This window comes from Elaeis guineensis, chromosome 1 (genome assembly GCF_000442705.2).
Source record: "Elaeis guineensis isolate ETL-2024a chromosome 1, EG11, whole genome shotgun sequence".
In the NCBI taxonomy this organism is placed as follows: Eukaryota; Viridiplantae; Streptophyta; class Magnoliopsida; order Arecales; family Arecaceae; genus Elaeis; species Elaeis guineensis.
The window spans coordinates 173,634,156-173,648,791 of NC_025993.2; the positions used below are offsets into that span (position 1 = coordinate 173,634,156).

The 14,636-nt window shown below is 36.6% G+C and overlaps 1 protein-coding gene across 3 annotated transcripts; it reads right to left on the reverse strand.

Moving 5' to 3' along the window:
* Window positions 1–914: 914 nt before the first annotated feature.
* On the reverse strand, window positions 915–14,425 carry LOC105039650 (U4/U6 small nuclear ribonucleoprotein Prp31 homolog). 3 transcript variants are annotated; one of them, XM_019848761.3, is made up of 10 exons: window positions 14,244–14,425; window positions 11,528–11,595; window positions 8,486–8,548; window positions 8,174–8,311; window positions 6,703–7,595; window positions 6,534–6,604; window positions 5,668–5,770; window positions 5,400–5,475; window positions 1,674–1,806; window positions 915–1,421 (listed from the first exon to the last, which is right to left on the reverse strand). In XM_019848761.3, the coding sequence occupies exons 2-9, from the start codon at window positions 11,528–11,530 to the stop codon at window positions 1,699–1,701; spliced, it is 1,455 nt and encodes a 484-aa protein (XP_019704320.1). In that variant the 5' UTR covers window positions 11,531–11,595; window positions 14,244–14,425; the 3' UTR covers window positions 915–1,421; window positions 1,674–1,698. The 3 variants fall into 3 exon arrangements, with proteins under 3 accessions (XP_019704320.1, XP_073104941.1, XP_010914167.1); XM_073248840.1 differs by lacking the exon at window positions 1,674–1,806 and having other exon boundaries at window positions 1,353–1,421; window positions 14,244–14,419; XM_010915865.4 differs by lacking the exon at window positions 915–1,421 and having other exon boundaries at window positions 1,587–1,806; window positions 14,244–14,419.
* Between the last annotated feature and the right edge of the window lie 211 nt (window positions 14,426–14,636).

Genomic DNA, 14,636 nt, shown 5'->3' on the forward strand with positions numbered 1-14,636 from the left:
CTCTTACATGTTCTTTTTTTACCGATCTAGAAAAAAATTTTAAAAATTCTTCTCTCCTCTTTCTTCTATTTTCTTCCGTTTAAAATTTCTATCAATGAGAAGGTAAAAAAACCTCTCCTTCGAGATTTCTATCTTTTCTCCTTTTTACCTTCTTGGAATAGAAAGAAGTGATTTTATTTTACATTGGTAGAGATCAAAGTTAGTGCAACTCTATCTCCTCTAACTTCTTTTCATCCCAACTTCACCATTCTATTCACATCTCATCAATGATTTGGATCACTTTTTACTCAAAATCACTATAAATATTTGATGCTAAAGCAATTATTACATCATTTTCAGATTAACTGAAGGATCCATGATCTAAGAATTAGAAATTATGAAAAAAAAATATGTAAAACCATAATATATTTATGGATACAATCTAATACAAGCTGAAAACATTACCTCCATCGTTAAAATGAAGACCAATCATCGATGCTTGTCGCCAAAAGCAAATACCATCTCTATAAAGACTGTTGCTAATGTTCAGACACCAAATTGGTAAGGAGGGCTTTGAATCAAAATGGATCAAAATTCTAACTAAAGAGAGACTAATTTGAAAAATAAAAACTACCACTTCATCTCGCCGTCATTTTTTTCATGTAAGCAAAATTTTGCCATATAAACAAACCATATCTCTATCATGACATGCCAATGAAAATCACAACCATAATTCAAATCGAAGAAATATGAAAGTTGAATGACCTGATTGTATTAAATAAAAAATTCAAAATAAAATTAAAAAAATTATAAAAAATTTAAAATTTTTTTCATAATTAAATATTATTATTATAATTATTATTAATTTTTGGGGCTCTAATTTAAGTATCTAAAGAATTGATTTCTTTGAAAAAATGTTAGACCAAGAAACAACCTTACATGCGAACCTATGTTCAACGAGCATTTATATGTGTCACACTCATGTCACTAGTCTACAAGCAAAGTAATGACTCAAGAATTGGTTTCACATTTGTTACAAAACGTAACCAATCTGATTCTTGCTTTCCCTGCTTGGACAGGTAGTTAATCTTCATCGGCAATCATCCAGGAAAACAAGAAACTAACACATCAGCCTTGCAACATTTTGGTGAAGCTAGGCATCACCCGGGTCCTCAGAAACACCCTCATTACCTACCGACGTGGGCCACGTCCTCCACAGTAATTTCAACAGCTAGCTAGCATATAGCCCGCCGTTGCGCAACCACCACCACTTTGAAGGATAAGAATGGGAGTAGCTCCACCTGGCACCCAGCACTCCATCCCGGACCCAGCATCCAACTTGACCAACTGTTGCACAGTGAAAGGACTACAACCGATTAAGGACTCCACTAGTTTCTAAGCCACGACCCCCTTGAGCTGTATTTGTCTTGTACATGAAAAGACTGCCAGAATATTCCAGGTGGTAAAAAAGCACTTAGAATTTTAAATTTACAACGAGACGATTTTACTTGCAACAATGATATCATGCCAAATTTATAACAATTCAATCAAGATTCAAAAATCAGTAGGACAATATAGGATATTATTATGAGAATTGATGAAATATATGACAATCAATGAAATATAAATATTTTCATTGGATTATGATAAATTTGATGTGGCACCATCGTTGCAACGAAATTTTTTGCACTTACAATAAAGAGAAATGAAATATATAAATTAAGTTCTCTTGATCTTTGAGAATGTCCCCATCTCCGAAAAGTAAGTGCTTTGTGTTCCACTGCCGAGCAGATTTCCATGAGACTGTGGATTCGTGAGTTCTATTCCCTGAAAAAAGAACGCCACCCCGTAGATTTAGTTCATCAATGAGAAAATCCTAAATCCTTACATCGAACCAAGAAGCTTCAAATAGTTTACCATGTTCAAGTTAATAGCTACATTACCAACACAGGCAGTCAAGAAATGTTTATCTTGATCCCAATTTGCTAAAACATGATTCACTAATTTGTGCACAACCTTCGTCACCTACACTTATCACTTATTAAGCAATGTCAATATTTTATCCAAAAGAGATGATGGATACTGGAAAAGCTTATTTGCATATAATGGAAGATCAACCCCCAATGCCCCAAGGATATGCCAATCTAAACATTTGAGCTGTAAACTAAGTATTTTTAGCATCTGATAGAGGAGATGACCACCATAGTCCCCTAATTTGGTAAAAGAGTTGTGCCCAACAATGATCAAACCATTTCATGGTTCAATGCAGCAAAGGACCCTTACATCATCCAGTGAGGTGCATGACAGTGCTGCTTTTGATGTCCTCCTCGATAGGCATCCTTGCAGGAGATTATTATGGACACATGTCCACATGTGTTTAATCCCATATCAGCCATGCATTAAATAGATTTTGAATACTTATACATGGTTAAAGAACCCAAGTAGCACTTTACAGCTAGCTTTTTTTATATGAAGTCCTAAGTTGTTGCAAATGGTATCCAAACGGACGTGACCAATTTCTCATGTGGATTAAGAAACGAGTCCATTTGGACTGACCACAAGCTGATCAAGGTGTTTGTGACTGGATCTGTAATACTTTTGAATGGACTTGAATGGATCTAACTTAGCCTGAGAAGGATGAATGGACTTGAATGGATCCAACTTAGCTTGAGAAGGATGCCGGAGCTTAAATAAGAAGAGTACGTGAGAACCCATGCAAACATGTGTTTTTTGTCCTAAATTAACTATGCAATGCATAAATCTTGAATACTTATATAAGGCTAAGGAATTAAGCCAAGTAGTCTTTTGGGTAACGTCCTAGGTTGTTACGATCCCTTTTTTGATAAAAGGAGAAGAAAATATTCATATTATACATGTATATTGTAGTATATTTGTAGGTCCTTTAGCTCATGAAACTGATAACCATTGGTACCTTGGCGTAATGCAGATATCTCTCAAATCTCAATAACTCAAAACTCTTCAACATTCAACTTAAGCACTTAAAGTTCAGAAACCAAAAGAAGAACAGAAAGATAAATGCATAACTGGCTCAGGACTAACTTAAGGAGATTTCTTTATATGCATCACTTTGACAGAACATTTCACTGTAAGTGAAAATATTGACAGGAAATTCAACACAGACAAAACAGTTGTTGTGTCATTTGAATGCCACTAATTACTAAATGGCCACTCAATCTGATTCAAGGCATTCTAAAATAGGATAATAAGTCTTCACCTAAAAAAGGAAGTAGGATGATAAATAGAGTTAGTTGTATTATTTTAAGTTTTTCATAAAATAATTCACGCTACATTAACTTCATGTGGTTCTCCTATCAAAAATTTCCTTTTGAATGCATGCATTATTAGGGTAGCACACAATCTCAGGTTGCAAGAGTGATTTAGTAGGATAAGTATCATACTCCGTTTCTTTTGAAACAAAAAAATTATAGATTGCTATTGACAATTATTAGGTGTTTTACATTCAAGTGGAGATGAAGTATGTCACATAAATTGGAATAGGTGGACGGTTGTTTGGTAAACTTGTTATACTTCCTCCACGCACAAAAATATATTTCTTAAATAGACAGATAATAGCTTATACACATATCCTCTTGCACATATCGATCTACTGTTCAGGGTGATGTCAATAACAACATTCCTGTTTAACAGAAGATTGTCTAATTTCTAATACAAATCTTAGGTTGCGTTTGGTGTATTGCCAGGCAATCTTAAAAGGTAATGTGGATTGCCTTCAAAATAGATTGCCACCATTAAATTGCCAGTAATGTTGATTACTGTGTTTTGGTATACACAGATAATGTTACAATAAAATTATTGAAAATCTTGATTGATATGTTTGATATGACAATCAAATTACTGATAATGTGAAATCAAATTTTCAAAATACCACTAAATCAAATTACTATATATTTGGTATAAATTACGGGGTGCCGGTGATGAAGAGCTAGAGTAAGAGCGGAGAGGTAGCAACGCGACATGGGAGGACCACGAGCTCTTGCTCAAGGGCCTTCTCTTTGGAGGTCTTGGAGTTCGTGAGGAGCCCGCACTCTTCATCGTCGTCACCGCCTCCGCGGCCGTGGGACACATAGGAGCCCATCGGGATGAGGAGAGGGTCCTAGATCTGGGAGAGGCCAAGGAGACGCAGGGTGCCGGTGATGGAGAGCGGAGAGGCAGTGGCGCGGCATGGAAAGACCTTAGGCTCTTGCTCGAGGACCTTCTCCTTGGAGATCTGGAGTTTGCGAGGAGCCTGCACTCCTCTTTGTCGTCGTTGCCGTCTTCGCGGCCGTGGGAGGAATGGGAGGAGCCTATTGGGATGGAGGGTACCAAACCTAGATGGAGGGGCCAAGGACGCGTGGGGTGTAGGCGACGGAAAGCTAGGGGCAGAGCAAAGAGGCAGCGGCACAATATGGGAGGACCTCGAGCTCTTGTTGGAGGGCCTCTCTATGGAGGTCTTGAAGTTCGCGAAGAGCCTGCGCTCCTTTTCATCATCGCCGTCGTCTCCACAGCCATGGGAGGAATGGGAGGGGCCCATTGGGATGAGGGGAGGGGGAGGCAGCGACGGGGCTAGCCTTCGTCGGTGGCGCTACCGCGGTCAGAGAAACGGGTTTTGTATGATTTTTTAAGGGATAATTTTGTTCAAAAAATTTTTTACAATATTGCCAAAGAAGTAGTAATCTGAATAGCCACCTCTCCCCAAAGCTATCTAAATTGCCTCCCAGAAGGCAATTTGAATTGCCACCCAAAAAGCATACCAAACACGATAATCTAATGAACCCACTTTAAATTACCGGCAATCTGGATAGATTGCCAACTACCAAATGCAACCTTAGTTTTCTAAAATAAGATTCTATAATCTATAGCATTTTTGTCCTCTGCACTTCTTTCATCTCGATAGAAGTATTCTACCCTAACATGGAAATCTCAAGGGTTTAAAACATCTGTTCTATTTATAAGTTTGTCAAATTAAAGCCCATATTTCAAATCTGCTTCAAAACAACTTTAACATATTGTGGAGGAGTATAGCCTATTTCTAAAGCTAAATATTGTCTACATTTTCACCCTTAAAACTAACTGGATCTACCTCCAAACAACTGCGATTTGTTATCATAAGATTATTCTAAGAGGTGCCGTTAATAATAGCTATTTGAACAACATGCCATATCAATTTTATATCTGATGCATAAACATAGTCCTTTCACTATAGATGTCCATACCAATTGATTGACTTCATTTGTATCTATACATGCGTTCTACCAGGGTCATTATCTGTTTATGTTACTGTAAAATATGAAAATTTTACATATGGTTTCATCTCAAAGTTACTCAAATTTGACTTTGAGTTTGACAGAATTAAATCAAGAACTGGAATGATCATATGCAGCTGCAAAATATATACATACCTGTACAGGTGTGAACGCAAGACTTGATGTCAGTCCTGATGTTGCACCACTGCTTCCGTAGGGCTTCTCCTTAAACCTATTGCACACAATAAACGGTGGGAAACAATGATATCTTGCACAGTTTATAGAAATATGAAAAGCTGATACTCTCTAACTTGGATTTTGAGACAATAATGAAAAAGCTTATAGAATATCACATATTTGATAATCTAGAGGATGGAAATAGCATACTAAAAGATGAAGCATTCAAAAGGATCTAACTGCCTACTTTTTGGCAGCTTTGGCTGCAAGTTTGCTTTGACCAACTGACACACGCAACTTCCCACTTCCTGCCTGACCAAGCATGCCATAACCTTCACCCAGGCCATCACCTGACAATGGAGAGATACAAGTTAAGGACATCTGAAGAAGCATCAAACAATTAAGTCAGCTACAGCAAGTCAATAAGTTCTAAGCATAGTGGTTTCCAGAAAGCGCGTAATCATGAGAAACTAAAAAGGAACAGCTTTCCCTGTCAACATTATGAGACCTTCCAAAACCAAATAGAATATGTTCATGAAGCTAATAAATTATTTTATATTTATACTTTTTAAAGAATGTTTTGAGTTTTGAAAACAAGTGGATGCCAAAAGCAAATCTCACAAGAGCATTCATAACGTTCAACCTCTAAGTATTAATACTTTTTCAGTGTAACAGTAATATAAATGCTTTGAAAATAACTTTTTGCACAGAAACATGAAATCAGAAAATCAGAAAGATTTGCAATTAAATACTGATATAGTCATTATCTACTTATTAAACTGCCACCGCTATTTCAAATGTATGTGAACATCTCAACATCTTACTATGTTTTATGAATTTTGCCCCAAAATTCATACAGTAAAAGAGTTCCATTTCTAAGCATCTCAGTGGTAATCAGAAAAAACACCTAAACTTGCCCAGAGCAATTTTGGAAAAATTCAGAAAACATCAAGACTAGCAAGGCCCATCTTTTAAAGCACACTTAATGAATCATCTTTTGATCATATCTCTGAGAATAAGGAAAAGTCACTTAAAAGTGGGAAAATAAAAATGTGAAGACTGGAGAAATGAGGGATAAGAATATGAACATATCATGCATAAGTGAATGCTCACCAAGGGAACTTTCTTCTGGCACCCCAAATTGCATCCTGTTAGCCAGCTTCCTCATATCAGTTATTGCATATCTGTCACATTTTCAAACACAAAAAACAAGTAATGGAATAAAATGATCTTGCTAAGACGATAATTTTTGTTGCAGAGTACTGTCATAAGAACTTGCTACCTTTCTTTCATTTTCCGCAGACGACGACCACCTCTCTTCTTTTTGGGCTCTGAATCTGGAACTGGAAGGGGTTTTGGTTGTTTTGCAGGGGGTGGCTCTTGCCACTTCTCAATCTTCTTACGGATTTCCTCTCTCAAGTTCCTTCCAGTCTTCCCTGTTGAATCTCCTCTTGTTGAGTCTACTCGTGCTGCTAGCGTTGATTTTGCAGCCAACAGTCTACAAGCACGGGTCCTTAAAGAAGGAGGGGTGCTCTGAAAAATCTCAGCTTGTTCAAGATAACCTACACGAAACTGGGAGGCTGCAGTGGAAAATCCAGCAAGGGTTTTCTTCTTTGCCCCAAGAAGCTGAACGTTGCAAGCTGGCATTTTTGCCAATGCTGTCAAGCCACCAGCTGTTCCCATAAGTTTGGCTGCAACTGCACTTCCAACAATAGCAGAAAGATTTGGTGCGATATATCCCATCCTGCTCTCTACAAAATCAAGAACTTTCTTCTTTGCAATATCAAGATCAAGCGCTCGGTCACATGCGTCAATTGTTTTTTTTAGGTTCTCTTCTGACAGAGGCTTGCCACTTGTAGTTGATGCTGTAACAGAAATAACCATAATAATTGCTGACGGTAGAAGCCCCTCCAAGTCGACAAGGGTCAAGTCCATCTCATTTCCAATCTTCTTCACAACCCGAGCATAATCAATTGGGTGATGAACAAGAGATTCGAGTTCAGGAAACTTCAAGCGGTACTTATCACGTATAAAATTGTGGATTATGATGATTTCATTTTCAATGTCACCAGATAAAGCATTGCAATCGACAATAAGTTGATACTCAGGATCATCCTCTAAGACTGTTCCATGACTAGATATATCTGATCCCTTCTGGAGTGCATCTTCAACTTTCTGCAATTCACAAGAAATGAAGAGTGATTATCATATGAGACAAACTGAAAGATCTTCCTAAGTTTTGCACAATGCATTTCACCTGTATGTCTTATATATATATATAAACATACATACATATACATACATATATGAGTCAGGACAAGAGAGTAAAATTAACAAACCCACAAAATCATCATAACAACAAGAACTAAAAAAATGGCTCTAAAAACTTTGGGAGTTAAAAAAGAAAATTTTGCCAACGGCATCCATGCAACAAAATGCACGATGGCTGAACTTTCAAGTTTATCCTGATACACTTCCATTAATTTTAGATGAAAGGGAAATGAATAGTTGAGCATGAAACAGAGAAAAAAATTCAAATCAGTCAAAAAAAGGCAACCTTGAATGGTAACAAATATGAAATATTATCTAGATTTAGGTTATAACTGTAAACAAATAAAATCTGAGGCAACCATAGCCCAATAGCCATGAATATGTAACAAGACAACCACAAAACCAGATGCTATAGTTGTGAGCTTTACCCTAATAAGAAAACATGACAACCATATGTATGTATAAAGAGTTTGGTGCATCACCTGCATAATATCATTATAGCGTTGTGTCTTCTGCAGCTTTGAAACACTATCAAGATCATCATAGTTTAGTGCTTCAATATCAGCTATATCACCATCAGCATCCTCCTCCATGTCTGCTACATCAGCTTCCTCATCGTCCTAATAGACAAGTTCCATGTGAGATAGGAGTAAGTGACCATGATGCAGAAATATACAGCATCGAAACAAAAGAAACAGGTAAAAGATGAGGCTGACACATAAAATTGCAAACACCTAAATATTAGCTATTAGAATAAAATCGTAATCAAGTATAAAATTAATATATATACTCACAAGATGGGCTTCATTGTCAGATAAATCTTCAAGGTCAGCCAAAAAAGAATCGGCAAGACTGGCCTGTTTCGAAACCACAAGCATAATAATCAGTATACATTTTCAGTTGTTTGCAAAAATATTACACCTGAAGTAAAGAAACTGCAACATTGCATGAGACATATTTTACTCATGAAATTGATACAGAAATGCTAAAAGGAGATGCTTCCCAAAAAAATCTTGCTTGTACAATTCCCACATACACATTCATCATACAGGCCTAGAAACTGAATGCAATTAAAACATACTTACATTTTATGAAGAATTGCCAGAACTTAATCAGGCATTTAGTTGGACATGCCTTCGAATAACTCATAGATATAATATTAACATAACAAATTTCTGCGAATACAGTAGTAGAGAAAATGCAGCAATATGGAAATATGTCAATAGAAGAAGAAATTTGGAGATGTTCATAAATAATGCAACTTGTTGAAGTCTACTACTCACTGCCATACTAGCAAACAAGAAAAGTAGATACCTAAATTATTTATTTGTTATATATAACTTCAGGTTCTGAGTTCCAGACTAGTGGGTAAAATAAAAGTAGCTGAAGTAAAAAGTATGCCAACCCGCCCCCCCCCCCACACACACCAACAAGCAAAGACATAAACAAAAACACAAATACATGTGTAACCATAACCATTAAACCTTTTGCAGCATTCCTTGCATGTCAAGTGTCCAGCAAAATCTCACAAGGGAACCTCCATGGAATTTGGCACACAGACATGTATGTATTATATAGATGTTTGTACAACCAAGCATAAATGAGTTTTGAAAGCTCAAGTTTATTTCTAGTTTTAGTAAGGTCCACTGATTTTCAAGTTCAGCTAAAGTTTATGAGTTTCAGTCCCCCCCAAAAATGTAAAAGATTATGAAAAGATAGGAAAACAAGGGAAATATGAACTAATTTGATGAAAATAATATCACATAATTTTTATGTATATTTAATAATCTGACGTCTTTGGTTTTTATGGTTTTGGTGTTTTCAGACCAAAAGCCTGAAAGTACAAAAATCATTAAAAAGAACATCCATTTAGACATGATGGAGTGTTAAAGAATTATATTACATGGAATTGCTAAATAAGAATCTGACAATTAAATGCCTAATAGTGTATCCCAGCAAAAACAAACTGTAATAGCATATAACTACATATGACTATAAACTTGATACCCTAAGATAACATGGACGGAGGTTGTGAGGAAGGATATGGGAAACTTAAAAATAACAATAGAGATAGCCCTAAACAGGAGTACTTGGCGAATAACAATTCGTAAAGCCGATTCCAAATAGCTGGGAAAAGGCTTCATGATTATGATTATAGTTATGAATATAAACATGATACCATTAGATCAAGCACTGGTTATCAAATTATAGCTTGTAATAATTTATAAAGTACAAAAATAAGATGACAAATAGATACCATTTAAATGTCTATAAAATCCCAGCTCTAGCTAATCCATATGTAGATCTTCTAATCCACTATTCAAGGGGTTGATAAGTTATACCCCTTTTTACCCCTCACCCTAAAATAACTCTTGAAGATAAAAAAAAGTGTTGTATCTAGAATAAGCTACACTTCACTTGAATTCCTTAGAACCAGACTCCCAAATGATTCCAGTCTTCCAAAAAAATATAAAACCCATGCCTAATTTTAAAAAGATATTCCTTATGAATTAGACATCTCCTCATCTAACTCCAAGAAAAAAAAAATATCCTCATCATATACTTAAAAAGAAATGAAGAATTATGATCCTATAAATCAAAATAATGAAAAAGCAAAGCATCCACCGCCATTTTAGGTTGAAATGTATCAACTTGAGCCAAAACTTGAAACCTGTGTACATATATAAATATATTCAGTAAATAAACAATTAGACTATTTGCACCATAATTTTGACATGATTTACTCTACATGGAACTTAATAACTTTTACATAGAAAAACCAAAAGTTAACATTTAATGGTGATGAGATTGTGGTTCACTTTAGTGTCAAGGAGGGTCATGAAGTGTCATTAAAGTGCCCAAAATTGCAAAATTGATTCATAGGTAAGATTCCACAAAGATAAAAAGCACTATCTTAATGCTAGTTATCTATCTACCTAGTTCGGACCACCTCACGAATTGTGCCAACAAATTCACACATATAGCAAGCACCAGCACAGCTGCAGAAAAATAATCCAGAAACCAGAAACCAAAGATCTCCATAGACAATCCTCATACAGTGATAGATCATGTTTTACCCTTAGTATAATTAAAGTTAACTGTTACCAATAGAACTATGAGTGCAAGTACCAACATGTGGTACAAATGCAACATAGTTCAAGTTGACATAATCATATTAATATAGTGTACATCACTATGCAACTTAGGAGCTGATACTTTGTAATTGGTACATACACCCACATATAAATATGCATACGCATAAATACAGTTACACCAACAATTTAATTTTTATATGAATTTTTTTGATAATCTTCCTTAACTCTCCTAATTTCTTCTTTTAACATATCTCTTGCTATTGCACCTCACTTTGCTGTATTTCTTTTTAATAAAGCTACTATTTGTGAATATAACATAAATTACCTAATAGTGCTACTAACACATAAATGACAGCAAAGTATAGGTTCATTTAGTGGTATACTTTTCCTATCAGCAAGACTGACAAATTGCCCATGCAGCCTACTGGTAAATGGATACATGTTACTGGTGCAAGCATTTCTATAAAACTCAAAAAACAAAAAGATGTTTATGTGTGCCCCTTCAACACCAAATATGCCTTTTTAAACAGTTAACAAACAGGCATTAAACTATTACACATGCTAACTATCAAATATGCCTTTTTTAAACAGTTAACAAACGGACATTAAACTATCACACATGCTAACTTCTACATTTTCTTATTTTAGTTAATTCACAAGGTACCGATCATCACCAGGTGCAAACACTAATTTGTATAAAATATAAGAACGTTTGATTAAAAAGAAAAATGATAAACTAACCATTGCTTCAATCTTCAGAAACAGCGACAAACTTCAAAACAAAAGCACAGCAAAATCCGCTAAAATATCTGCAAGCAAATTCAGAAGCAAGAGCAACAAATTAGTTAAAATTAAAAACCCAGACAATGTAAATATGGTGCAGATGCCGAGAATTAATTTTAAGAAGAGAAAAAGAAATAAAAATATTTCACTTCCCTCAACAATAATAATACAAAGAGCACAGCGACATACATCTATGGCAGGGGCAACAGTGCATCTGCTGACATTCATCTTTAACCATCTCAAAACTAAGGAAGAGAAAGTTGGACAATAATTTCATGGAAACACTATAGAACACTCTTTTGATGAAAAGCTCTCACTAGGAGGCCAGCATGCATGCTGGAACCAAGATGTAGGAACACCACCCATCACAGGACTGATGCTACTTCACCAGAAGATGTTACAAATATCCAAAAAAATCCCAAAGTTTTTCATATTCTGAAGTTTATGGTAGAGGGGGAAAAATCAAAAAAACGAAAAGAATCATCAAAATATCGTACATATTGTGAATCTTAGCAGTATGTGCTTCTAATTTACATGAGAATAAAATCTCAAACATAATAAACTAAAGCAGCCCATTCTTTACAAAATGTTTCCTTTAGATTTTTGTAAAAAAATTGGGATAGAAAAAATAAAACAACAAAAAAGAAAGCGAGCAAGGGAATGAATACCTGGCTTTAAAATAATCCAGAGTTGCTTCATGAGTAGGGCTGAAAACAGAATGGATATGGATTGGATATTTGTATATCCATATTTGTATCCATATTTTTCAGCCAACATAGGTATGGATACAGATATTAAACGAATATCAAAATTAATATCCACATTTGTTCTAAATGGATACAAATATGAATAAGATATTAAGCATATCTATATTTGTTCTAAATGGATACAGATACGAATCGAATATTACGCATATCCATATTTATTCTCAATGGATACGGATGCAAATTGGAATCAAGCATGTCCATATTTTTTTCTATCTAGATGCAGATATAAATATACTATTTCAAAGGTTAATCAAACAAAATCATCACAAAGAACTGAATCCATTGACAGGATAGGGACTAAAGCCACACCTTTTGACCAACTCTAATCATTTTGCACGCTAGAAGAGGTTCAGGATAATAATTACAAAGAAATAAACTGCCACTTAGAAGAATGAAAAATTCCAAAACCCAAGCTTGACCAATGACCTGGACCCGTTTCCGATGGGAAGCCAAACAAACATGCCCAATAGTAGAAGGAGCCGTCCAATTATTGGCCGCATCCCATTTGTGCTCACACTGGAAGGGGGTATGCATGCCAACTAATAGTGAGAGCCTTGAACAGGATTAAAAACAGTCAAGGTCGAGCAGCATGAAGCATCTGAGTGTTCAGACCATCCCTTCTCTTATAGTGTCCCCAACTTCCCACCGAACAAGATTAAAACTTAATAAGAGGATAGCCCATTTGGCTCTGAGCACTCGAAACATAAGGAGTACTTCAGCTTTGGATGGTCTTGATTCCTGAACTTTTCCACTCCCACCAACTTCACCACTTCCAAAGATCAGATTCAAAATTAAGAATGAGAAGAGTATTGCCTATTGGGCTCTGGATACTTGAAATAATGAGAGAGGCGGGAGTTGTAGGTGGTGACAGAAAATAGGACTAAGCAGTGTGCTTCCAACATAAGTTTAGCAAAGTTTCCTCTAAGAAAACCAGTAGTTCGAAAAAAAAAAAAGAGAAAATGTCAAAGCTACAAATTTGAGTTATCTCCATAATCAGAAAAACAGATTTCCCTCAGAACCAAAAGCAATAGCAGAAGAAGATGGAGATCAAGCAGGTTTGTCCCTCTCTAAATTAAGAAAGAAAAAGGATGAAGAACTAGTCTTCAAAGGGCACAAGCCTCCATGCTCCTACAGTTGACAATGGTGTTCTATGACTCACAATGATATGTCCTTGAGATCATTTCGTCATTCTTGCAAGTCACTGGATCTCCATCTTCCTTTTTAAACTTTTTGGCTAGTAATAAAACACTTCCATCTCATTTTTAGTTCAACGCCCGACACTTTTATGCAATCTCCCATATCTTATGTATGTCCGTGTCATTCCCAATATTTCTTGGTTAATGTGTCTGTCTATTAGCAAATTGCCGCTTTATTCACTCTACATCCTACCTGCAGTGTATATGCACCAATAGTTCCAGTTTAAAAATCATTAAGCAATCAGTATACTCTGCTTCCCAGATTATACCTTATATATCCTTATCTATCATCACTCTACCTCCATTCCTATTTTCCTTTTCTACGAGCAGAAAAAAATCGCCAAAAAAAATTCCAAGATATTAGTGATTTCCCCACCGTGACCTGGACCAGTGCTCCCACTCCTTATTGCCATGGGAACGATCGACAGGCTTGAGAGAGAATCCAACAGCAAACGTAGAACTGGTGGAGAAGGCATGCGAGAACTTACTGGTATCAAGGCCAAAGCGTCAAGGCCCACCTAAATCCGTGATGACGGCCACTGGACACCCCGGGTTAATCATACATCCCTCGTAAACCCCGCTCTAAAAACACACTCCAAACGAGAATAATTCACGCTACCTCGAGGATTAAAACCCCACAACCTCCCAACGCCCACCCAATAAATCATCAAAAGAAACATGGAAACAGAAAAGATAGACCAAGATTTATACCTGATATCGCGCTTGGATGCTTGTGTTGCCGGTTGGAATGCTCCACTCGCCGGTCGGGAAGGTCGCTTGTTGCCGGTCGCCGGTCGCCGGTTGGGCGGAGGGAAGGGGTTTGCGGAAGGGGAACGAACCCTACCGCTGCGGATGCGCCTGGGGATGATGATACTAGGCAGCGAGGCGGTTCGTGAGGAGCCCAATCCTACCGTTTGTAGGACGCTGGATCAGGACCGCAGGATGCTTGATGGATTACGGACGAATGCTTAGGTGACGACGATAAGCGTTATCTCCACGGCTGGACCGGTTCACAATTTTTTGAATCGGTTGTCCGTGGGGCTGAGCAAATAAACGAAAACCCGAACAAAGCCATCCAATCCAATCCGAAAAATACCAGTTTCG